This window comes from Bicyclus anynana, chromosome 9, assembly GCF_947172395.1.
Source record: "Bicyclus anynana chromosome 9, ilBicAnyn1.1, whole genome shotgun sequence".
Taxonomy (NCBI): domain Eukaryota; kingdom Metazoa; phylum Arthropoda; class Insecta; order Lepidoptera; family Nymphalidae; genus Bicyclus; species Bicyclus anynana.
Window position 1 is genome coordinate 13,671,442 of NC_069091.1, and position 26,874 is coordinate 13,698,315.

Here is a 26,874-nt window from a genome sequence, read left to right on the forward strand (position 1 = left end):
ACCCTCCCCTTCACAGATGAGGTGTCCTCAGAGAGTCTTTTTGCCCAACTATTCCGCTTTTGCCTTCGGGGATCAGGTGATGCTTTTGAGCTCGCCCAAACCCGGTTACGTCGCTGAGGTCCTTTTAAGGAGCCTACGGCATTTATTCAATCAGGAGAGATAAAGCTGGCCCAATGCGGATTTAGGGAATTAAGAAAGTTCACAGGTGTGCCGGTTTCAGATTGGAGAAAAATTTTGTGAAACTATACAGAAACTAGTTGCAGCTGGATTAAACCTGTCGAGTACTAAATTTATTGGATTCTCGTTGGGAGCTCCACTGTTCGGATACACTGGAAGAAAATGCAAAGAACTTAAAATCATTCTGCCCATGTAAGCACAAAACCTCAAATTAGAATAATAGCTTGAATTTTACTTGAATTAAATCAAATTATTTTTTTCACAAATCCCGCAGGAATTATGTGTTTTTCTAGAATAAAAAGCCTGTGTGCAAATAGGGGATGAAAGTATTTTGCGGCGATTTGGCTGAAATTTGGAGTGAAATTAAATTTTAATCTGGTTTAACAAATATATTACTTTTCATCCCGATCAAAAATCCATGATCCCCGCAGGATTTGTGAAAAACTGAATTCCACGCGGACGAAGTCGTGGGCGTCCGCTAGTTTAAAATATATATAAACTATGTCAAATTGTTGTAAGCTTATTAATCTTTTTTTTTTTCATTAATTTAGAAACAAGTTAATTAAAATTATTATTAGGTATGAATTAACTAGCGATTTATACCCTCGTTTTCAATTTGTTTATTGATAAACATTTCACACCTAGTTTGGCTTTACGAGTAGATACATTGTTAAACTTGAACATTTCAGCATTTTCGGCTTGGACCCAATAAGGGCATTTCACGGAGACGGGATCCTGAGCTTCCCTCAACTGTGTAGCTCAGCCGCGGCTTTGGTCGTCAATATCCACACAAACCCTGGAAGAATAGGAACGTCTCAGACCTGTGCCGACATAGATGTAATGGTGAACTGTGATGACCCCGTACAACCCTGGTGTCATGATGCTAGTGGCTCGACTGGAGGCTCAACATTTAGGTCACAAGAAGGTAATGTGCGATCGAAATACAACTGTTATTCATTCTCTGCTTGATCAAATCAGAAATTAAGAAGAACTACAGTCACACAGCTCAACGAGTCGCGAAGCTGGGCGGAGCACAACGGAATGGAAACGGAATAGAAAGCGCAGTGTAGGTCGACCCCTCATCTGGTGGCCTGACGAAATCAAGCGAGTCGTAGGAACTCTGGATGCAGGCAGATATGGATCGTGATGTTTGAAAGTCCCTACAAAAGGCCTTTGTCTTGCAGTAGAATATCGGCTGGTTACATTTCGGTACATTTTTGTATCAGAAGTCGGTCCAATTTTTTTTTCATTTTTTTTTCGGTTTTCGGTATACCAGCTACAAAGTTTAAAGAATTACTTTAATTTAATTTAATAAGAAAGCTTATTTGGTGAAAAATCTAAAAACTAGCTTAACGTTTAGTGCGGGGTCGCCATGCCAGCACCTTGGGACCACAATTCATCGGCTCTTCGAACTCTGTGCCCCGCTCATTGCCAGTTCAGCAGTTAAAAAAGTATACTTCTGTAATCGTGTTTAATGTTTGAAAGGTTGACGTTAAACCCTGAACTTTTAGAGAATTTTGTTCAATAATATAAATCAGAGCCGAGATAGCCTATTGCATTGATTGAATTGAGAAGTGGATGATCTGGTCCGGGGCATGCACCTCCAACTTTTCAGTTGTGTTCGACGCGTATGTATTTTTATTTTTTTTAATGTTTGTTGCCTCTCATCTTCGTCATTACTTAACCAATTTCAAAAATTCTTATTTTGTTTGAAAGAGTATATCAGATTGGTCCCATTTAATTTTCATGAAAATCGGTTTAGTAATTTTGTGTTTAATTAAAATAAAAGGAATTGCCCGTACTGTTGTGCCGTATACTTTAACGTAACTTTTTTGTTAAAAAGATATTAAGAAATTAAATATCACGTGTCTCAAACGGTGAAGGAAAAACATCATGAAGAAACCTGCATACCAGAGATTTTTCTTAATTCTCTGCGTGTGTGTAGTCTGCCAATCCGCATTGGACCAGCGTGGTAGACTATTGGCCTAACCCCTCTCATTCTTAGAGGAGATTCGAGCTCAGCAGGGAGCCGAATCGATAATAATGATATTAAAACTATTGTTTCAGACATGTGCAGCCATGATTTCTCCCATGTTATGTTCGGCATAGTGATGCAGGATAACCAACTGATGATAGCCCGGTCCGCTAATTCGTGTGAATGTTGGACTAACCAAGGGCCAACAATCAACTTGGGAATCCATATTGATACAGAGTACCTTACTTTTTATATACTCAAAGGCACAATTATCCTCCCTCTTTATTATGACGCGAGTATATTAAAGTGGGAGGATAATTGTGCCTCATAGTATATTTATTAGGACCTTGTCTAAGTTCCCGCTGTTTTTTTTGATAAGACTAATGCTTTATTTAAAGGCTAAGGTGTTATAACATTTAACTAAAAGATTGCCCACCACGTGATGAGACGTAATAGTCAAGTTGATCTGACTTCAATTCGGAGAGTGTAGGTTCGAATCCGGTCCGGGCATACACCTCCAATTTTTCAGTAGTGTATTTTAAGATAGTAAATATCACGTGTCTCAAACGGTGAAGGAAAAACATCGTGAGGAAACCTGCATACCTGAGAATTTTCTTAATTCTCTACAATTGTGAAGTCTGCTCTTTCTCAGAGGAGACTCGTGCTCAACATTGAGCCGAATTTGGGTTGTCATCAAATTCGGCTCAACATTGAGCCGAATTTGATGATGATAATTTTCCATCACTACAGTGCCCTGTCTCTCGTCTTTCGAGCGGTATATGAATTTCAGGCCAAAAAACCATTCGGGTTTATCATCATTCGGGTTTCTACGAATTTGAACTAAATTTTGAAGTAGATATCTTTAACCGATTAAGCTGAACTTTTGTATACACGTTAAGTTTGAATGACAATGTGCGATATGTCGTCATTCTAAATTCAATATGGCGGACCACCCAAGATGGCGGAATAGTTATTTTTAATGTATTTCTACAATACGGGTTTCAAATGAAAGGGCATATTAAGAGTAACTTGAAAATATGATCTGACTCAGAGACCTAGCCAGCGATAACTAATAAATAAATTAAAAGCAAAAAAACTTTATAAAAAAAAAGCTTTTATTTAAACGCTCTAAAAGAAGAAAATATTTTTTCTTTTAATTTATTTTTTTTAATAAAAAAAATTTATGAAACTATTAATATTTCGCACCCTATCGTTTTAACTTCTCCATTTTCATGAAATATTTTATTATGTACTTAATCTCAATTAATAGAGACTATTGTGTTTTATTTTCGATTTTGTTGAATACATGTTTATTTTCAGAGTACGAGGAAAAGTCTTCTTGAGGACAAGTGGAGTGTCTCCTTATGGGCTTGGAGCAGCCGGTGCCAATCCGAACTAAAACAAATGTGATCATTATTGTCACTATGATGTGTCATATATATACAGGGTGCTCGGGAATATTTCCCATAACTCTGAGATTATATTCTTTACCGAAAAATAATTAAAAATGTTCAAGGAACATGTGGCTTAGAATTAATATTTTCGGGGTAAAAAATATTTCTTTTGTAAATAGATCTTAAAATGACCCTTATACACATCCTTATAATTATGGCGTAGTCAAGATTCACGTATATTAAAATGTAAGGATAGATAAAACGTGTGTTACATGGATAGTAAGAATTATTTGAATTACTTGTATGAAAACATAAAAAAAAAATATTTTACAGTAAAAATATATGTCAGTTCGGCTCCTATAAGTGGACCATTATCAACACCTTGAAGTTATGGGAAATACTCCCGAGCACCCTGTATATATTTTTTTTGTTATTTGGGCCCCTTTTGGACTAGAAATGAGGCAATACTTATAGAAATTACGTAATTCAACAAAACTGTGTTTAGGCAATAAAGTTTTAAAAGAAATTGGTTTTCAATCATATCCTACATCTATCATCTCATTTAGTTAGTTAAACGACTAAAATCCTGTAGAGACTCTTATTCTGTTTTGATTCTACAACTTCTTATAATTTTTATATTAATCTTAATAAACAATTTGCAAATAAGTAAAATTTATATGATAAGTTTGTTAATCCAAGTACTTTACGAGATTTTTTTGGAAATTCTATAGCGTGTATTAAATAGTAGGTAGTAGTTTTAGTAGAGATGAACATTGCGATTCAGCCCCTGTAGCCAAGTGGCACGTCGATTCTCTTTTTACGATCGCAAACGCTTCGAAAACTAGAAAAATGTATGGGAATGACAGGTCTTGATCACGTGACCTTTCGATAGCAAATGTCATTCTTAAACATTTTTCTAGTTCTCGAAGCGTTGGCGATCTCACGGGCGCCCGGACTGATACACTCAGGCCAAAACACCCTTCCCGAACAGCCCTCTAAGTCGAAGTCCGAGACGGAAGAGACGCCCTTAGAGAGTCGTTCCGCCCATCTACTCGGCTTCTGCCTTCGGGCCCCAGCGGCACGGCACTTACACAATCAGAAAAAAAATCTTCCGAAAAGCTTATTATTCTACATACCACATAGAATAATCATTGAACCAGCGAGGTAGGTAGTCTTCTTAATTTAAATGAAACAAGCAATGGGGATGATGACTAGGTTTGAATATATTGATTATTATGATACATTCGGGTAAATAGGGTCAATGTTAACTAATTTATATATAAAAAGCAAAGATTGTCTGGATATTTGCAAAATAAATGAGATTATAAAATTTCAAAAACTACTAAAATTTTTTTATCGTAATTAGATGAAAATTCATACAGTTTTAGCTTCCTTACATTAAATGTGACATTTTTTAATATATGAACTATAAAGATAAACGCACAAATAACAAAGATATTAGTAATTTTGTTTGAACGCGCATACAAATCTAACGACCATTACATGCCTATGACGTCATTTTTTCGAGCCATTTTGTATGGGGCGTTTTTCAGGGATCCGCGGCAGCGCCGCAAATCTGACTCTTTAAATCCCTGTAGCTCCGAAAGTAATGCTCGCAGATACCCTGTTACTTTTACAAAATTGCTTTACTATTAGTATACTCTTAATTTATATACAATTTAAAAAACTGTCATCATCCCTATTGTTATAATTACAGTGTTCCCGATTCAATAATGTCAAATACTAAATTATACATGACTGAATCAATTAGCAATTCCGATAATACGTACGATCGTAACCTAGTTAATCGACACAAACATAACATTTTATTAATTCTATATATCTATGAACCCCTAACGAATAAAATGAAAAAAAAAATGCGCTTGTAACATTGTACAGGTGAATGAAATGACGTTTTTATAGCCTTATAATCATCATCATCATTATCAACCCATATTCGGCTCACTGCTGAGCTCGAGTCTCCTCTCAGACTGAGAGGGCTTATACCATTAGTCCACCACGGAATCGGAGGCAGAGGTCATATCCACTGGGTTATCACGGCTTTTTTACCTTTAGATTTACTGTAATTTGCTGAGAATTTATTTCGCAGTTAAATATAACTAGAGTTTATAGAAAACATTATTTTCCATCAGCAAGTGTATCTATACTTAATATTAATATAGAGGTAAAGTTTGTAGTATTGTATGGGGTAATCTCTGTATTTACTTAGCCGATTTTAAATTGTGTAGGATAAGTTTTGTATCCCGTTTTCGCCCCGAAACGGGATCTACACAGGCGAAACCACGGGGTATCGGCGTTGTGTATAAAATGAAAGTGTACAGTTGTAGAAGACACAGTAGATAAGTACATATTACATATCTAGTAATAAGGTTTTATAATGGTTTTATTTACGGATCATAGACAAAATACTTTTAATTTTATTTTGAAGTGATGAAATTACTTCTTTTATAAAATTACTTCTTCGCGAAGCACTCTAGTAGAAATTAGAAAGCGCAGTGTATGTCGATGTGATTGTGATGATGATTAAGATAACTTCTTCACAAGGTATCAAAATAAATATTTCAGTCTGGTTTTTCAACACGGAAATTGCAGTCAGTATCCTTGCTATCATTCCATGTGGGCATGATTTGTATAAGTAACAAATAAGATAAGTTGTTTAAATTTTCTTATTGTATAATTTCTCAATAAAAAAAAAAAACTATATACCTACCTGCCTAAAAAATCGTTGTTTTTACACTACCATTATTAAAAATTAAATAAATATTACATTTCTAATAATTTTATTTCTGAATAATTTACTCACGGAACAATCTAAATTTTAAATGTGTACAGACTTTACGAATTCAAATAAAAGATAGTGTAATTACAATGCAAATTATTTTACATTACTTAAAAGAGCTCACAACTAATCGAGTTACTAATACAACAAACTAATAAGTAAATAATACTTTAACTGTAAATATGCGAATTTGTTGTAATTTATTATTAATATTAATACCTTTTTTGGGTAAGTAACCTTTGTAATTTTAATTCTTAATTTTTTTTAATGTGAGGGTGAATTGTGAGGGACATTGGGGTAGTCAATTTTGAATTTTAATTAGGATAAATAAATCAGTACTTTTTCAAGTTATATACAGTTCAATAATATTATCTTTTTATTACTATTATAGTTGAATAAAAAAAATATACAAATTCAAAACAACTAGAACAGAACATTGTTTTAAAAAAATAATAAGTGAGAAAATATTAATGAAACATTCTACTAACATAAGAAGTATACTACTTACTATTATTCACCTACTTTTATTTTTTATCTACAATAATTATTAGCAGAACTAAGTCGTATAAATTACCTACTTTGGATATATTTCAGGTATACTGTACACCGCAGACTGTGCCAATTTGCGATGCTACCATGGGTAGGTCAGAAAAACAATAACAACAATCAATTATTTTGATTTTTTAAATAATATTTGCCATACATTTTCAGTATGACTAACATTCGCGGTCCTCGGAATATGTATATTGTGTTATCTATATACGGAACTACTGGTCCAATTTGAAAAATTCTTTCAGTGTTAGATAGCCCATTTATCGAGGAAAGCTATAGGCTATATATTATCTCAGTATTCTCATAGGATCACGAACTACGCGGGTGAATGTGGGCGTGGGCTAGTTTTAAATATCACGGCTCCACGCTGAGCTTAACGTACATAGAAAAAACATAAGCAAGCAAATTTTTACTCTTGTAATATTAGTAGGATTATTTTATGTTTATATTTACAGGACTATCAACACATTTTCAATATTCAGTCTAGAGGAACCTGGCTGTTTACTGAACTTAAGTTGTTACAATCCTAAAAGAAAAACTGCCATTTACACATTCGGTTTCAACGGTGGACCGACTGACGACTCCGTGAAAGGCATAGTTAAGGCGTACCTAAGTTTGAACTTCAATGTTCTTTTAGTTGATTGGGAAGATGAAGCTGCGGTTTTCCTTGGTAGCAATGTTTTAGGATATATCACTGCTGTTCGTAAATCAGTAAATGTAAGTACTTTACTCTATTATTCATATAACGCTTATTATTCCGCTTATTAACCCGCTACTTCGTCCGCTACTTCGTCCGCATGGAATTCAGTTTTTCACAAATCCCACGGGAAGCATGATTTTTTCCGGGATAAAAAGTAGCCTATGTGTGAATCCAGAGTAAAATCTATTTTCATTCCAAATTTCAGCCAAACGACGCAAATTTGACAAAGTTTCATACAAAATCCTTTCTGTCTTAGTCATAACATCTACCTGCATGCCAAATTTCAGCTTGATCCGTCCAGTGGTTTGGGTTGTGCGTTGAGAGATCACTATGTCAGTCAGTCAGTCACCTTTGAGTTATATATATTTAGATATATTCTCAATGAAGGTTAGCTACATACGTGAGTAGTATAGGTACTACTTAGTACTTACTATATTCAATTATCCACTTTTTATTGCATAATCTAAAGCCAAACTCGATGTGGAATGTCTATCAACAAACAAATTAAAAAGGAAACCACTGCGTTGTTTCGCATGGGAAATATTAGCATTGAACCATCCTAATACAGAGGTCAAGAACCGCATTGAAGGAAACCTTTTTATACAACGAACAGTACATATCAATAAACATTTTTTGACTGGACAAGACCATTGATATCAAAAACGACGGTTGGAAAATTAGCTTGATAACCTTTTGTTATTGATCAAATCAGAGAACTCTGTTGCGATTGTATTTTTTTTAATATTCATATATTTTCATAATGAAACTGAAATGTTTTTTCTTTCTTTTTTTTCTTTTTAATGACTGTTTTTGCCATAATAAAAATAAAGATATAACTTGTTTCCTCAGGTCGGCAAACTTCTCGGTGAAGCATTAGTAAAACTGTCCAGAGCTGGGTTAGAGCCATGCAAAATCCATCTAATAGGCTTTTCACTTGGTGCACCGTTGATGGGGTATGCTGCCAGAGAGGTCCAAAAGACAGGTGAAAGTATTGCCACGTAAGGATTATAAACTGTTTAATACCTACTGAACGCCATTATTAACATAATCAGAAACTAAGCTACTCACAACAGAAACTAGTCTTGTAAATCATACCCACGTGGAATGGTAGCAAGAATACTGGCTGCTCAGCTGACAGCCAGGCTCATCCTTTGCGCAGAAAATGAGTCGGGCTTTTTGTTACCAGTCGGGGTAATTAGCTGTTTCATCATCCATCACTATCATGGTTGCCATAATCATTATGCACAGACTCTTACTGCATCCTACTACTAGACACCGGTCTTTTAACAGGAAAGCGAGATCTTGCTTAGAAACCACACTTCAATTTCAATTGGTGGGCTTTCTCATCTATTACACTATTACATTCCATACATAAAGACGAAGGTTTGTCTGCGTGTAAATCTGCAAAATTGGCCATTGGACAAAAGGTTTGTCTACGCATGCTTCTACTATAAGTTAAGGTAGTCAATTATGAAGTTGGGACCGTTGTGGCTCTGGCAGATTTCAAGTATCTAGCAGGCCAATTCACCAACTTCAACGTGAACATATTGTACAAAAACCAACTAGCTAGTTGTTAGTAGTTAAGGCACATGATTTCGTATTCACTATTTATTTAATTCTAACTGATCAAAATTCAAATGATCGGTAAAAACATGTCATTCGGTGCCTATTGACAACCCTTTGTTGATATCATAGAGTAGGACTTCCCAGTTGACATTTTGATTTTTGTTAACTTTGCTTTGCGGAATACGAAAAATGCGGTTATTGATTTGATGTTAATTTTATTAGGTAGTTAAGTTAAATCAAAGTAAGTGAATTGACTGGCAATTTCTCAATTGTAATATTCAAGTATAAAACGTATTTATTTGATATTTTATACTAACTTTAAAATCTAGAGTTATAGGCCTGGACCCAGCACGTCCATTGTTCGACGCGTTCTCTCTCCCTTGCCTGGACGCAGCGAGTGCGTCCTTCGTTGCGATCATCCACACAAACCCTGGAGCCTTGGGCACAGTGGAGAGTACAGGGACAGTGGATATCTGGTTCAACTGCAAAAGTCCTATTCAGCCAGGCTGTGAAAATGCCTCTGGAAAGGGCATTGGAATCATGTCACCAGAAAGTAATAATTTCTATTGTTTTTTTACAATTTTATTAAGTATCACACTATCACATCACACTTCACACTATCACAATAATATTATAAAGGCGAAAGTTTGTGTGTAAGTGTGTAATGTTTGTTCCTCTTTTACGCTACAGCTACTAAGGCGATTTGGCTGAAATTTGGGATGGAAATAGGTGTAGCTCTGGATTAACACAAATGCTACTTTTCATCCCGGAAAAATCCATGGTTCCCGCGGAATTTGTAAAAAACTGAATTCCTCGCGGACGAAGTTGCGGGCGTCCGCTAGTATTTAATAAAAGAGAAAGCTGAATTTTGGATATGACGTAGGGGAGGCCTTAAAAAACTTAACTTCGAATTCTTGACCAAGATTTCCTATGTGAGTTTTCGGTCATCATCTAGTGCATGATTTGCTAGATTTTGTATAAAAAATGTATTACGTATTTGCAATGTGTCACTGTTAACATTATCTATACTTATAATAAATCTGTAGAGAGGTCAATTCTGTACATGAAATATATTTCCAAAATAACTATCAGGGGGTGATTAGTGATCGATACTGATGCCAAAAATGCAATCAGTAAAATTTTTGTCTGTCTGTCTGTCTGTCTGTCTGTCTGTCTGTCTGTCTGTCTGTCTGTCTGTATGTTCTTTATAGAAACAAAAACTACTGGACGGATTTTAACGAAACTTGGTACAATTATTCTACATACTCCTGGGCAGGTTATAGTATACTTTTCATTACGCTACAATCAATAGGAGCAGAGCAGTGAAGAGAAATGTTGAGAAAACGGGAGAAGTTACTCAATTTTTTAAGCTTCCGTCGCGTGTATAGCATTAATGGTTAAAGCTACATAGAAATCATGTATGACGGAAATGTTTTCCTTAAAATTATCTATAAAAACACAACAGCATATATATGTCTATCTTTTATGGTTGACTCACAATAGCACGTGTAACTCCCGATAGCTTAGCAGCTCGGAGCTTTCTAATTAAATTTGTCTACTCTTATATTTATAACACTCATCACTCATCCCTAACTAAAAAAGTTAATATTATTACCTATTCAATAAAAAAAGAATCATAAAAATCGGTAAAGAAACACCAAAGTTATACAAGAAATACGCTAAGCCATCGCGCGTGCATATGCTATATGGATTATTTTTGTGTAACGGTTGCCGCGCTCGACGCGACTCGCGGGGGGGGGGGAATAAATAAAGAACTGCAGCCTTAATGAGTAGGGTAGGGGTAGGGTAGGGTAGGGTAAGGTAGGGGTAGGGTAGGATAGGGGTAGGGTAGGGGAAGTTGAAAGTTTACAGCGATTTTCACGTGGACGAAGTCGCGGGCGTCCGCTAGTATTATATATATTAACATTATATATCACTAGCGGACGCCCGCGACTTCGTCCGCGTGGAAGACAATGTAAACTTTCCACCCTTATTTCACCACTTTATGGGTTGAATTTTAAAAATTCTTGAATCACGTTATATTTCTCATTTTTTATGATTTATGAACATTTTTTTTAAAACTGTCTAAAAATTAAGGACTTTCCATACAAACTTTCAACCTCTATTTTACCCCTTTAGGGGTTGAATCAAAATCCTATCTTAGCGGATACCTAAGTCATAACATCTATCTGCTTGCCAAATTTCAGCCCGATCCGTCCAGTGATTTGGGCTGAGCGTTGATAGATCACTATGTCAGTCAGTCACCTTTGAGTTGCATACTCGTATATTTAGATTAATAATTACCAGATGAGGGTATATATTTCTATTTCAGATCAATGCAGCCATAGCCGCTCATGGGAGTACTTTGTTGAAATGTTATCAAAGCCCAATAATAATAAATTCATAGCCAGAAGAGCAAAAAGCTGTGAGACGTGGAGTGCCAAGGGTGAAACCATCACAGTAGGAGACAAAAGTCATTCCAAGTAAATATCTACTTACGTGTCATAGTCACCAACTTGGTCATCATCATCATTAACAACCCATATTCGGCTCACTGTTGAGCTCGAGTCTTCTCTCAGAATGAGAGAAACTAGGCCTTAGTCCACCAGGCTGGCCCAATTTTGGCAGGCTTCACACACGTAGAGAATTAAAAAAGTTCTCAGGTATGCAGGTTTACTCACGTTTTTTCGTCACCGTTTGAGCTGGTTCTTGCAACGCTGCACGATCCAAACTGATCAACAGCTTGGAGCAGTTTCGATCGTGTCAATGCAAGAAGCAACTCATGACTAAGGGCCCCGTATAGATTCGAAACTAGTCGGGCATACTCTGACGTTGTATCACGTCACGAGTTTTAGCCTTGTTTCATAATCAATTAACATCAATTAATTATTATTTTTGCTCTAGCATTGCTGGAGTTGTGAATTTAACACGTTCGCTGCGGTACGAGGTCCATTGACCTCGTATGTCTAGTGTGTTCAAGAGTTACGAGGTCGGTAGTATGAGTTCAAAGAACCTCGTACCGCAACAGAGGAAAGTACAGAAAAATCAGTGCCCCAGCGAAAGTGTTAAAAAGCAATAATACATTACGCGCACTGAGCCAATTTGCCGCATGTAGATAAATAGGCGCAATGCATCAATTTTCAAAACCATCATGATTATTGTCCATCTTATTTAAGGTCCTAAATAATGTTACCTCAGTAAGTGGTACGAATTGGGTAAATGAAATATGGTCGATGACGTCCAAAATAGCTACGAGAAACAATCCTACTATAAACTTAATGGCCATCAGGGAACGAAATGTCGAAACATGAAAACGCTACGGATTTATGTAGTAATAAATATTTAGATGCAGTCAGCGGCGGATTTACCCTTTACCCTAAGGCCCAGTAGGCCCGGGCCTATGACGGCCAGATGTTAGGGGCGGCCATTCATAACAAATGTGGGAATTAATCGACGATGTGTATTATACCTTGGAAATAACAGGAGGAGGGTAAGATGGAAGCGGGTTAACTTAGAAGTTAGAATTAAATCCACACTTCTTTCGGTTTCCACACGACATCGTACCGGAACGCTAATTCGCTTGGCGGCACGTCTTTGTTGGTAGGGTGGTAACTAGCCACGGCCGAAGCCTACCACCAGCCAGACCTGGACCAATTAAGAAAACCTCAATCGACCCAGCGGGGATTCGAACCCAGGACCTCCGTCTTGTAAATCCACCGCGCAAACCACTGCGCTACGGAGGCCGTCAAAAATGATGGGTGCTGATAAAGTGGCGGCTGGTACTTTGGGGCCCAGGGCGGCCAAGGCTACAAATCCACCACTGGGCGCGATACATATATTTCCGAATAATTAAATTTAAAAAAAAATTTCAGAGTGCGTGGCAACTTCAACTTGAATACCAATTCTGAGGCTCCATACGGCAAAGGCATAGCAGGCTCGGTCCCTGACAGTTGATGGACACGGCGAGTTAATTAATTTATGCTGAATAAATTAATTTGTATCTAATGAGTACTTTTACTTTATTAAATCCTACTAATATTTTAGCCAAGATAGCCCAGTGGATATGACCTCTGCCTCTGATTCCGGAGGGTGTTTTAAGAAATTAAATATCACGTGCCTCAAACGGTGAAGGAAAAACATCGTGAGGAAACCTGCATACCTGAGAATTTTCTCTTCCTGTGTGAAGTCTGCCAATCCGCATTGGGCAAGCGTGGACTATTGGCCTAACCCTTCTCATTCTGAGAGGAGACTCGAGATCAGCAGTGAGGATTGTATGCATGTTTCTTACTAATGAGCCTAACGAGTCATAAGTATAAAATGTCCTAAATTACGTCTTTGTCAGTACATGTTAATTATATTCGTGGGTCGCAGTCGCCTAAACAGGGTTACCAAAATACATAAATTAATTATTAATCAATTAAATACGAGTATAAACATTGCATTAAAACTTCACTTTACTCCCGCTATATCATCATTCACGATCCATATTCGGCTCACTATTGAGCATGAGTCTTCTCTCAAAATGAAAGGGGTTGGGCTAAGTCCACCACATTGACCCAATGCGGATTGGCAGACTTCAGGGTTCACCACGATGTTTTTCCTTCACCGTTTGAGACACGTGATTTTGAATTTCTTAAAATGCACACAACTGTTGCAGGTGCATACCACGGACCCGATTCGAACCCACACCCTCTGGAATCAGAGGCAGAGATCATATCCACTGGGCTATCGCGGCTATAATATTAGTTTCCGAAAAATTTCAGCATGATATTAACACTGTAGTATAAAATGTCATTGGTCGACTCCATTATTAGTAGTGATAATCTCTCTCCTCCCCTATAAAGAGATTCCCTCCCCTCTTCTATAGGTAAAGAGATCAAAATGGGCTGGTATTGATGATGACAATACTTACAATGAAATTATGTAAAAATGCACCATAATTCATGGTTACTAATAGTACACAAGGACTTGACCTCAGAATTCTATTACATATAAAATTAAGCATATCAAAAAAAAAACATTATTTATTAAGTCCATTCTAATTTGGAAATATATAATTTAGTAAAAATTATTATGCATTTCGTAATATTCAAAAACCTTGGTTCCGGTGGATAAAATCTAGTTTTTTGGGTAACGTAACATATTATAATAAATAAACAATAAATATATATCACATTTTACTATGCGAAATTTTAAAGAGTCTTATGTATTATGAATTTTATTGCAAACATTCCGTCCACTTCACTAGAGACGGACGTAACGATCAGTGGCGTGCAGTAAGAAATTAATTAGAGTAGGCACATTGTACAAAATGTAAAATTTCTTCTAAGTAGTCAGTGGTTATTTGTATCTATGAAATGCACGACTTATTATAAAAAAAAAATTCGTGCGGGTTTGTGAAGGTGATTTGATAAACGTTAAAATATCACATAGATAAGAAAGCATGTGTTTCCTCATGTAATCGGGATTTTTGTCATGTCTTTTGGATTTAACATTGAAATCGTGTGTGTACTTATTAGTATGTGTGCCGGTGCTTCGCCGTAGTGTTGGATGCGTTATACGTCAAACGCGGACGTTTACCAAAAGTTCGATTGTTTTTTTTTTTAATCAATTTTGAAAATGTGTTTCAAAAATTATATTTGGGCTGTTGGAATTATTTTTATTGGTAAGTTCAACTAATATACTTTGTATGCGGCGTTAAAAATATGTTTTTGTTGTATTACTAAGTTATGAAAAATAAAATATGTACCTATAGAAGTTTATAAAAAAAATCATTAAGTATTTATTTTTAGAAATTAGTTATATATTTGTATTGAATATAATTTTCTGAATTTATACTAATATTATAAAGCTGAAGAGTTTGTTTGGGTGAACGCGCTAATCTCAGGAACTACTGGTCCGATTTGAAAAATTCTTTCGGTGTTAGATAGCCCATTTATCGAGGAAGGCTATATATTATCCCCGTATTCCTACGGGAACGGGAACCACGCGGGTGAAACCGCGCAGCGCCAGGTAGTTTGATATAACTCTAACTTAATTTAAGTTCATAATTTATATTAAGTACCTATTAGCATATTAAATGATAGTTTAAATTCTAAAATACCTATTAGCATATTTCTTAAGGCCAATTTAACACCTACCTACGACAATAGTCCATCAAGCGGGGATCAAACCCATGACCTCTCGGTATTGAGATTTATAAATATTAAATTTATTTTTCAGGTTTTTCACTGGACTTTTCCGACACGGCCTGGCTCAGGTGTTATAAGTCGTAAGTAAAATTTTCTTGTTAAGAAAAGTTAAAATAAAACATATTAAAACATTCTTCGAGAAATCCACAATTATTCGTGACATCGCGGACTTCGTACCATATAAAAAGATTCGTTACACTATAAATACTTACATTCTCGAGTTTTAGCGAGGAAAAACCTCCTATCACTGAAGTCCGATCAAACGGCATACAGTAGGAAAGGATATTTTACACTATTTCATTGACAGTAGTTATACAATATTTTTATTTAATGATAAAGAGGGAAACAGGGGAAAAAACGGAACTTAGGAATAACAATAAATGTCATCTTCTCGTAAATATACAAAGGATAATATTTGGATGCCCGCTACTTCGTTCGTGTTTCACTTTTTCAAAAATCTCGCGGAGAACATAGCTTTTTCCGGAATGAAAAGTAGTTTAGGCCCTAGGTATATGTTGCTCAAAACCTTCACTTTTTGCTAGCGAAATTCACATTAAAATTAGCTCGGACAAAATGATAGACATCTAGAAATGAAAAAAAAATGTTTGCGTTTTAGTATCGTGTAATAAAGTGTTTATAAAAAATCCTTGATGATCGCATCACTTCCAATGAACTGCCGCATTGGCACGATGCCAAAAAAGTGGGAATCATTGTTACCCATAAGTACTTACTTAGTCATCGTCATCAAAGTTAATTACCCAAAGCTACCCCTGTAGCCAAGTGGCAGTTTCTCTTTCTACGATCACTAACGCTTTAAAAAGAATTTTCAAAATCGGTCAATAAATGACGGAATTATCGCTGGACATACATAAAAAAAAAGAAAAAAACATACATACAGCCATAGCTGGGCATTAACTCGTTAATCCGCTAATCGTTAATTAACGAAGTTAACATTTTGATTAACGGATTAACTTTTAAGTTAACTTTTAAAAATGTTAACGGACCCGTTAACTTCCATTAATATGCAGAAGTCCGTTAGTCGTTAATCCAATGCCTACTATTTACCGCGCGACGCGATTTACAGGTTTAGACAACTAAGAAATGATGAAAGATTTTTTTTTTCAAAGAAATCAATAAGTTACTATATCTATGTTAAAATTATAGATAAAATCAACTAAAAACAAATTATGGCACTTTTCCCCAGTGCTCATCTTTATTTTTCCAATGGATCTCACACAATCATATAAAAATGCAATATTAACCAGTCAAATTAACCAGTCATATTAACGGATTAACGATTAACGTTAACTTGCGTTAATTCTTCTGGAATGTAACGCTTTAACGTTTAACGAAGCTAACTTTTTTTGTAGCGGATTAACGATTAACGAAGTTAACTATTTGATTAACGGTGCCCAGCTATGCATACAGCCGAACGTACTGCCGTGTAAACCCAAAACACTGTATCTCAGAAAACCCAGTTTTGAGAAATCGGCGTTTAAAAGTTTTTTTGCATTTTGGTTGATTTAAGCTACATTATTCTTATAAAATGTGTAGTATTAGGTATCAATCGAAAGATATTTTATGTAACCTATATAGCCATGTAAGTTTTAGGGCAATCCTGTAAATACATTTGCAATAATCTTTATAAACTTGTATTGTCATAGCAAAGGCGTAACAAATTAAGCTTACTTGTCAAACCAAAACACTCTATTTATAGTTACAGTTTATTGGCTTTATGAGTAGCTCTTCAATATATTTAACTGAAATACTGTATTCTTTATGTTATTGTTCATAGGCATATAGTGGACGGGCTAACATGGCAGCAGGGCTTTTATCTGTTCTGAGTTTTTGAATGTTTTTGCTAACTTCCATGTTCAACCACAGGTTCATCACATAATATGTCTGGAGGGCTTCCTATTGAATCTTTTGTTCTAGAACAAGAGATTGTGTTTGATGTATTATTATTTAAGTGTATGTAGAAATCTGTAGCAAAGTTCATGATATCTTGTCTGGTTTTAGTTTCAGTTTCAAGTTTTGGATCCAGGTTTTGTGTGTGGTCACTTCTTTTTTTTTAAGGCTTCTTTTGTGCTTCTGTAGTCTTTTATGTTCTCTATTGTTTTGTTAGTGTTTGTAGTCATTATTGATTGATTTTCTTGAAGCTTTAAACAATTGTCTCAATTCTTCTGCCATATCTTTAGATTATTGTTTTGTTTTCATAAATTCAGTTCGTCTTGTAAGAAGAATTCACATAGTTTCACTGAGTATTTTGTCTATAGTATTTAGTTCTGTATTATTATATCTACGTGGGAGGCTGGTGATGAGAGTGTCAGCTAGTTTGTTGTAAGAAAATTGGATATCTTCTTCTACATGTTGCATTTCCGGTTGGTATATTTTAAAACCTAGTACTCTAGGTTGGTAGGGCCATGGCACCTCTATGTTTCTTACCTTCGATCGGGGATTAGACAAAATAAAATCAATTTCGTTTCTTACTTTGCCGTATGGCGAGAGTCAGATCCATTTTTGATTTGCTCGAGCTTTAAAGAAAGAGTTCATAATTGACATTCCATGTTCCAATGAGTATATATCCTCCTTCGTTTCTCTTTCCATATCCGAATATTCCCATTACAAGGTTTTCTATTTTGGACTGGCCAACTTTTGCGTCAAAATCACCGATAAGGACGATGTTTTCTCCTGCCTGGCTTTGAGCAACCCGAAGCATTTCGTAGAATGAGCTGATTTCTTCATCTGTAGAGTTTTCAGTTTGTGCGTATATTTGTAGGTATTAGGAAGCAGTTGGTTGCCGTATTTCAATTTTAGTAGCGCAACTCGATTTGAATGTGCTAAAAAGCTTGCAATTTAACATTAAAGTTCTTTTTTTATTAAAAAACCAACTCCATTCTGGCCGATTGTTTCACCTTTGTAGCATAATATGTATTTTTGATTATGCAGCCCTACATAAATATATTGTATGTTAGTTCTATAATTTTTTCTGTTTTTGTTACAGATTTTACGTTAAATGTTCCAAATTTAATAGTCTGTTGGGGCTGTTTAATTTTTTTGGTTGTTTTTTCATCGCTTGCTTGATTTTTCTGGGGTATGGGCTTGGGGGAGGGCTTAGTGGTATTAAAGGACTCATATCATAGCGAGATTCGAAAATAAACTCTGAATTGTTATAGGAGTTGTCAAGCTCAATGGTCTGTTTGACCGTATCTCCTTATCATATGGCCTGTTAGCTTCAGAACATTCTTTGTTATTAATATTCTCCTATTCAATCTAAACATGGTTTAATGTTGACGTCATCGTGGAGTAATTATTATGTTGTATATTGTTTTGTAATATTTTTTTGCAAAAGTTAATTACCTGACGCACTAATATCTTTTATAACCTAACTGTAACGTTCACTCATACGCATTGCGGCCACTGAATGTAGGAACCTCCCGCAGGCTAAAATACTCTACTTGATGGCTCAAAAACTATTGGCTAGGGAGAACACTGTAACTTTTGTTTCGCGAAATAAGTAAAACCAAAATACTGTAACTCAAATTACAGTTTTATGCTTTTATAAACTATGAATTTTATTGAATTACAGTCTTGTTGGTATACTCATATCTCCATAAATATTAAAAAAAAACAATTTTTTTTTTATTGGGGTATAAAGCTCATCAAAATTAGTCAAATGAGCGCTATAAACCCAAAACACTGTAACTCAAGTTACAGTGTTTTGGGTTTACACGGCAGCGTAGAACCTCCTCCTTTTTGGAAGTCGGTTAAAAACTAGAAAAATGTATGGTGAAGACATTTGTTATCGACAGGTCACGTGATCAAGATCTGTCATTCCCATACATTTTTCTAGTGTTTGCGTAGAAAGAGAATCGACGTGCCATTTGGCTACATGGGCTGGACACTGCTTAGGCCTCTTCTGCTGACGCCTCTCTTTTTGTAGTAGTGGTAGGGATTTTTGTGACAAAGCTTAACCGGGGAACTACTACCACATGCTTGTATTGTTAGAAGCATTGCTGTATTTTGTAGGACAGGTTTGTAGGCAGTGCCGTGCACCTTGCATAAACACAACTTATACTGAGGATACATTACGTATCTGTATTGGATGAGGAATTTTCCTTTTTGTACAATTAGTACTTAAAGACCTACCCTAGTTAAAAACCTTGTGCAATTTACCTACTGAGGATACATTACGTATCTGTATTGGATGAGAAATTTTCCATTTTGTACAATTAGTACTTAAAGACCTACCCTAGTTAAAAACCTTGTGCAAATTAGGTTCCTCTGTACCTCAGGTTAATGGAGAGAGGGTGACATTTTTAGGACATGTTATTTGAATGCTCACGAGAACAAATTTGAAATGCAGGCAGAAAAGTGTGTTTTCTGCCTTCATATCTAATGTGTTTGTAACAACAACACTACTCAAACAAACTACAAATAACACTATAACAATAACATAACCTTTTTATTTAAAATTATGTATTTTTTGTTTATAAAATGTTATTCAAAATATAATAACTTCAGTTCGTTTCACTCTTGAAAGTTTACCGCAATTCACGAATTTATTAAGAACGTCATACAGGCATTGACCTTTTACCAATAGGAGATCGATGCATACAGGCGACTGTCACCGTACCCATGCTATTTGAAAAACACTTAAGTAACTATACAGGGTGATTCGGTCTTTAGTGCGGATATTTTTTTTCGTGGTTCTGTATCATTAATAGAATATAAATCTAAAAACAGTTCGATACATTTTATGTAATTTTTTTTTTAATTTATGTCTCTAAAATAACAAAATAATGTACATATTATTACTAAACAAGATATATTCAGCTTAAAAGTGATCTGGTGACGTTCTTTAGGTATCAAACGAAAATAAAATAAACGCACAATAGGGTGACCCTAAAATTCTGTTTAAAAGTAAATAACTTTAGCTAACGATAATTTTGTTATTTTTGAGTTAAAAGAAAAAAGAAAAAATACGTGATCATTAAATTTTGTTTATGTACAAAATATAAAAATATCCGCACTAAAAAAATTTTCTTCCTGTATATCTAATTGTTATTAGGTGTGAAATGACTAGCGAGTATACTCACATTTTTAACTTGTTTGTTTGTAAACATCGACTAGGGCTATATTATATGTATACAAATATTACCTACTGAAGTATCCAATTGTCACGGTCATTGATCACTCTCGTAATTGCCATGACCAGAAAATCATCTCAACTGTGGTTCACCAAACAAATAAAATTACCTATTGATAGGCTCGACTGATATTAGATTCTATTTTTTTATTTTAGACGGTCGCATAGCATAGCGTATACAAGGTGTCCCGTAGTTAATGGATAAATGTTACAAAGTGTTTATATGTGTGTTTACTTAACAATTAAGTGAAAAATTATTAAAAGGACTTTTTTACATTTTTTTAATTCTGCTAGGTACCACAAAATCGTACGTCTTCTAATCAAGGCAGTCTTGCATGTCTGTATAGTCTGGCAAACATATTCTGTCTGTCATCAGTCTGATAACATTCCCATGATACGCGGGCAAAAGGGGGAAAGACTGCGCGGGTGTGAAGTCGTGCGTGTGCGAAGTGACGTGCATCAGTCGTGGGTTTTCATTCATCGCTACACGCCCCCCGGCCCGCGCGGAACATCGGGAGTGTTACGAACGAAGTTGCCAAGCTATAGGTAGTATTGACCTGAATAGTCCTTGCTATGCGACAATTTGGTATAATAATTTATTAGCGTCACGTCCTTCTTTAGGCCCCTATGGCCTTATCACTAACGAATATAAACCTTGTCAAACGATATCACGATGTAGGTAATAAGTCTTCAAATTGCCCACCATAACAATCAAGGAAATTAAGCCATCAAGGCTTATCATGTGTCCCAATTTCTCAACGGAAGGTTAAATTTAATTTTAATTAGTATTAATGTGGGTTTCTATAAAATTTAAAAAATAAACTGTGCTTTCGGGAAACCTCCGCCAGGTATCTTCGAAATTCCTTAAGAAGTGTAGGTAGGTACATAACTAACTTCAACATTGTAGCACTCAGACCAATTATCACAAGTAAACACGATTTTTGAGTCTGAGTTCTGTGGTGCTGATTTAGATTAATAATGTCTAACTTAACAATAAAAAAATACTTTTATTTGATAAAGTTTGCTTTTGTAGCAACCAGAACGCAATTTCTAATTTTAAGAAAATCTTATTTTTTTAATTCAGTAGAATACAAAGGCAAGAAAAAGAACTTTAATTTATATGTTAATCACCTTTATTTACAAAGAACAATAAAGATAAATCTCCAAATACATAAAAAGAATCAGTAAGAAACTTTAGAAATGAATATTTTTTGTTTTTCTTCTGTGTGAGTAGGAACCTTCTCGTATTAGACTCCAAATGTAGTCACCCATCATATTCTCATTATATTGTCCTTGATAACGTTGTTCAAAGTTTATCATATCTTGGTGAAAGCGTTCTCCTTGCTCTTCTGAGTATGCCCCTAAGTTATCTTTAAACTGGTCTAAGTGAGCATGTAGCATATGTACTTTAAGGGACATTCTGCATCCCATGAGTTTGAAATTCTCAAGCATATTAGAAATGAGCTCTTTATAATTTGCAGCTTTTTTATTGCCAAGAAAGCCATGGATCACTGCTTTAAGGCTGAGCCACGCTTGTTTTTCGTGAGCGTTCAGTAGCTCTGGGAATTTTTCACTGGCCATTATTTTCTTAATTTGTGGACCGACGAAAATACCAGCTTTAACTTTAGCCTCTGAAAGTTTAGGGAAAAAACTCTTTAAGTATTCAAAAGCTGGAGAATCTTGACGAAGAGCCTTCACAAATTGCTTCATGAGGCCTAATTTAATATGCAATGGAGGCATCAAAATATGATCGGCCTTCACAATCGGTTCATTCTTGACATTATGTTTTCCTATCTGGAACTCGATCCGTTCTGGCCATAACTGCTGCTTGTAGTGAAGTGTGTCAGCTCTACTGTCCCATAAGCAAAGATAGCATGGATATTTAGTGTATCCGCCTTGCATACCCACCAGAAAACCTACCATCTTGAAATCCCCTATAACTGGCCAAGCATACTCTTCATACTTTAAAGTTTGAAGCACCATTTTAACGCTTTCGTAATTTTCTTTGAGCATTGCAGAATGAGCCAAAGGTAGTGATGGAAATTTATTTCCATTGTGAAGGAGGACTGCTTTTAAACTTTTTGTAGAGCTGTCGATGAAAAGACGCCACTCAGAAGAAACACAAGGGATTCCGATCGCATCAAATAAACCTTTCACGTCATTGCAATAACACAGTCCGTCTTTCTTTGTAAAAAATCCAGAAAATATTTCATGACGCTTTCTTTGATCACTTATATTAACATCCTGCTTGAGCAAATTCCACTGTTTTAGCCGTGAAGCTAATATTTCTGCTTTAATTTTAGGTAGGTTTAAGTCTCTTACTAAATCATTAAACTCTTCTGAATTAATAAGATGTGGTTCAACAGACACTGATTTGATTAAGAATTCGCTGCCTTCGCTACTACTACAATCTTGTGATAGCGGGAGCTCTTCCTTCAAATTGGAACGAGAAGGCACAGGAAAATGTTCACTGTGGGGTACCGGAGCGGTTGTTGATGGCAATTCTGGGTACTGAATCTTTTTGGCATTTTTGCCAGCCCGACGCTTACGTGGATTGACAAGACAAAAGTAGCAATCACTGATGTGATTAGTGGGCTCCCTCCATATTCTTGGTACTGCAAACTTCATACTTTTTTTTTCTCCTCGATACCAAGCTGAAAAAAAATAACATACATATAAACGTATATACATATACACACAGGTTATAACATATCGTACTTTTCTTGCGATTAGTATCCTTGAAAGTTATGATGTACTCTCTTACCTTCTAATGTGTTTTTGCAGTAACTACATGAGAATTTAGGTGCCCATATTTTATCTTGACTTCGAATGGGAAGATTAAAATAAGCTTCATAAGCTTCACAGAGTTTTACATTTGACGACAAACTGAATTTCATAGCTCTTACTTTAATGAATTCGCCGCAAATATAACAAAAAGAGTTAACGTCATTTTTACACTTTTTGGAAGCCATTTTAGATTTCGCGCCACACAAATAACGTCGTTTCTTGGTAATGCTCACGCGCATACTACCGAGACTACCTGCCGGTCCCCGCTTCACACCTGTAACCCCCCACCAACTCCGTCTCTAGCGTGTTAAAACCCTTGCACCTCAAACTGTCTGCCAAAATATTAAAATATTTATTTTTCATCGTAAATTGTACAAAAGCAAACTTTATTTGCAATGAACGAAGTTTCTGGTTACTTTTAGTTGTAAAAAATCAGAAAATATTAATTTAATAACAAACCCAAAAAAATTTTTTTTTTTTGTTGACTTGTGTTATAGAAGGACCTGTATCACACTCATAGTCACTAGCAAAATTGTCTGTCATTTCCTGAGGAAAACGAGCTTCGATTTGGTATATATCTTATACTAAACTAGAAGTTCTTGCCCGTTTTTTACACCATTCAATTTCACAAAAACATTTTTAAGGAGCTCTTTAATCGACGAACACAATTACAACTATTTAACATCGATACTATAAAGACAGTTTTTATAATCGCATTAGATCGTTGATCATATACTTTGACAGAAAAGTAACATCTAGCAAGGCAGGTCCAATACAATAATTGGTCTGAGTTGTAGCAAAATCCCATAATCAATTTTAACCACAATGATAAATCAGTTTATGCCACAGGTTAATATTAGATCATAATTATGTTTTGCTTAATTGAAATCGTACGTAGGTATCAGATAAGTATTTTGTGAGTTCATGTTATACATAAAAACCTAAGTGCATGACGTCTGTGAATCATAGAATCAATTTTTTATTGGTCTGATTAGAAATATGTGGTTTGTATAGAAATAGCAAATATTCATCTGGTTTCATTCAATTAATACGAAGTAGATTTCTATAGGTAGATATCCTATTTATATTCGTTATCAACCCATATTCAGCTCACTGCTGAGCTCAAATCTCCTCTGGGAATGAGAGGGTTTAGGCCTTATTCCACGACACTGACCCAATGCGGATTGGCAGACTTCACACATGCAGAGAATTAAGAAAATTCTCTGGTATGCAGGTTTCCTCACGATGTTCTCCTTCACCGTTTGAGACACGTTGTATTTAAATGCACACAACTGAAAAGTTGGAGGTGCACGCCTCGGACCGGATTCGAACCCACACCCTCCGTAATCGGAGGCAGAGGTCATATCCATTATGCCTACGTATGACATATTAACCGACTATAGGTATGTCTATGCCGATAGTGCAGAAAACTTTGCGTATCTATGACTTGATATCTTATTTAATGAACGTTTTTTCCCGGAAAAAATAAAAAGTTCTTTATTATAATACTCCATCGAAGCTTATTCATAAACTTGTATTCTGACTATTCCACATGGTCTGGCTTTAGCGCTATCTGCATCGATGTTTAAACTGTGAGATTCGAGCATTTTTCTTTAGAGACATAGAGAGATAGAGACGAGATTCGAGACTCACCGTTATAAAATTTGTGTAAAATAGCTCTACCGTACTCTGTGGTGTTATCATTTGTATCTATTACTTATCGTGAAAATTTATACATAATTCACCTCGTTCGAAGATACACAACCGGTCTCTTACGCATCAAACGAATCGGCATAAACTCCTATAACCGAACTAAGGTTGCCAACCGTACTTTATTATCTATACTAATATTATAAAGCTGAAGAGTTTGTTTGTTTGTTTGATTGAACGCGCTAATCTCAGGAACTACTGGTCCGATTTGAAAAATGATTTCAGTGTTAGATAGCCCATTTATCAAGGAAGGCTATAAGGGTATATTCCTACTGTATTCCTACGGGAACGGGAACCATGCGGGTGAAACCGCGCGGCGTCAGCTAGTATAGTATATTTCAAATACGAGTATATTTCGGGTCGGCGTACTATATATTGTTGAAGAAATATACTTATAGTACGCAAAAATACTATATTTTTAACACTGTGACAAATCTAACAAACAAAATTTTCATTTTAAAACTTTATGAATATTAGTTTTTGACAGATGCAATAGCGTCTAGCCAATCCGAACTTGTCTATCTTACTGAGTTCCAAACATTAAACGAACAAAAAAGAAAAAAAAATGAAAATTTAAATCAAATTAATGTGAAAATGCATATGACGCTCTTATTTCAGACAAATAAATCTTGAACGTTAATTTTTGTTAATTCCTTAAAATACTATATTTTATTTAAGCGTACTATATTTTACTGAAAAATGTTGGCAACCCTAAACCGAACCTATTCTATCGAGAGAAGAAAGCGGTCGAATCTGCTGTTACGTATACAAACACGATAATCGGTTTGTAGTAATTATTGTGGATCGTCCATTAGCCCACTTATGAAGACCTTGGCATAGCAATAGGCAGTAAATTGATGTCATGTCTTTTAGTTATGTAAGCTTGTACAGCGGACTCCCTATTGCCAATGTTTGTCTGTGTTTTGATTGGAAATTTATTAAGTTCTTGACGAAAACGTTATAAGCCACCAGTATGTAGGTAAAAATAAAATATGAAGTTTCTAATTGAACGCAACATACCTATTTATGGCTACGTATAGCGTATTTCCAAAAAAAAACTACTTAATAGCAAATAATGACGATAGATGTTCCTAGATGACACTAACAAACACAAAAATGTAGCAAAAAAATTATGATCTAAAACATTAAAAAAAAGTAAAAACAAAACATAACCAGTGTTGCCAGTTGGATCTTATGAGAAGTTACCTGAAATATTAAAAAAGTAACCTTTTTGTGTAAAAAGTAACCTTTTGCCTACTACTACTCTTGCTTTTTGCGTTCCACAGCATGGCTAAACCACCATTTCAGCCTCTGGGGGCTAAAGTAATTTTGTTTTTTTTTTTTTTAATATCTGTCTGTTACGAATAATAGCCAAGTACTAAATTACTACAAACCGAAGGAGATTTTACTCGTAAATAGAATATTATTAGACGTTAATTTCTTAAATTCATACTTGATTTTTTTAAGAAATTCAATGTGACTGCAACTTGCTTATTTCGCAACGTCAATTGTAACGTCTTCATTTATAGCGAGATTGACACAGAAACATCGATGAGTTCTTGAGCATTTGTCCGCATTTCTTGATTTAACGACGGTTCTGTTTTAGATATACGAAATTGTAAGTTAATTCTAAAAATTCCGAAATATCACGTAAAAGTGACCTTTTTATTAATATAACCTAAAAGTTACCAATGCAGTCAAAAAATCACCTAAAAGGTTACAAAAGTAACCTTCTGGCAACACTGAACATAACCCTTCTTGCAGTCGGGTCATCATCATCAATAATCCATATTCGGCTCATTTTTGAGCACGAGTCTCCTCTCAGAATGAGTGGGGTTAGGTTAGGCCTTAGTTTATCACACTGGCCCAATGC

General features: G+C 35.4%; 3 protein-coding genes across 4 annotated transcripts in view; all 3 read left to right on the forward strand.

Annotated features, from left to right (window-relative positions):
* Positions 1-170: 170 nt before the first annotated feature.
* On the forward strand, positions 171-4,043 carry LOC112053226 (uncharacterized). 2 transcript variants are annotated; one of them, XR_008251089.1, is made up of 4 exons: positions 171-369; positions 867-1,102; positions 2,245-2,389; positions 3,473-4,043. XR_008251089.1 is itself a non-coding variant. In XM_052883401.1 (3 exons), the coding sequence occupies exons 1-3, from the start codon at positions 1,018-1,020 to the stop codon at positions 3,549-3,551; spliced, it is 309 nt and encodes a 102-aa protein (XP_052739361.1). In that variant the 5' UTR covers positions 834-1,017; the 3' UTR covers positions 3,552-4,043. The 2 variants fall into 2 exon arrangements, 1 of the variants encoding a protein (XP_052739361.1); XM_052883401.1 differs by lacking the exon at positions 171-369 and having other exon boundaries at positions 834-1,102.
* Positions 4,044-7,928: 3,885 nt separating this feature from the next.
* On the forward strand, positions 7,929-11,651 carry LOC112053242 (phospholipase A1-like). Its single transcript, XM_052883619.1, has 4 exons — positions 7,929-7,934; positions 8,448-8,596; positions 9,494-9,673; positions 11,489-11,651. The coding sequence occupies exons 1-4, from the start codon at positions 7,929-7,931 to the stop codon at positions 11,649-11,651; spliced, it is 498 nt and encodes a 165-aa protein (XP_052739579.1).
* A 2,755-nt stretch (positions 11,652-14,406) lies between these two features.
* The window catches only part of LOC112053244 (phospholipase A1), a 24,907-nt gene continuing 12,439 nt past the window's right edge, over positions 14,407-26,874 (forward strand). Inside the window, exons 1-2 of the mRNA XM_052883393.1 lie at positions 14,407-14,829; positions 15,387-15,435. Of these exons, the coding sequence (XP_052739353.1) occupies positions 14,784-14,829; positions 15,387-15,435 (95 nt within the window). The 5' untranslated portion in view covers positions 14,407-14,783. The remainder of the gene's footprint in view (positions 14,830-15,386; positions 15,436-26,874) is intronic.

Coding starts and splice junctions, on each gene's coding strand:
- LOC112053226 (XM_052883401.1), top strand. CDS start 1,018: ATGGTGAACTGTGATGACCCCGTACAACCCTGGTGTCATGATGCTAGT. Junction 1,103..2,244: donor AACATTTAGGTCACAAGAAG/GTAATGTGCGAT, acceptor CTATTGTTTCAG/ACATGTGCAGCCATGATTTC. Junction 2,390..3,472: donor GGAATCCATATTGATACAGA/GTACCTTACTTT, acceptor GTTTATTTTCAG/AGTACGAGGAAAAGTCTTCT.
- LOC112053242 (XM_052883619.1), top strand. Junction 8,597..9,493: donor ACAGGTGAAAGTATTGCCAC/GTAAGGATTATA, acceptor TTTAAAATCTAG/AGTTATAGGCCTGGACCCAG. Junction 9,674..11,488: donor AGTCCTATTCAGCCAGGCTG/TGAAAATGCCTC, acceptor GGTATATATTTC/TATTTCAGATCAATGCAGCC.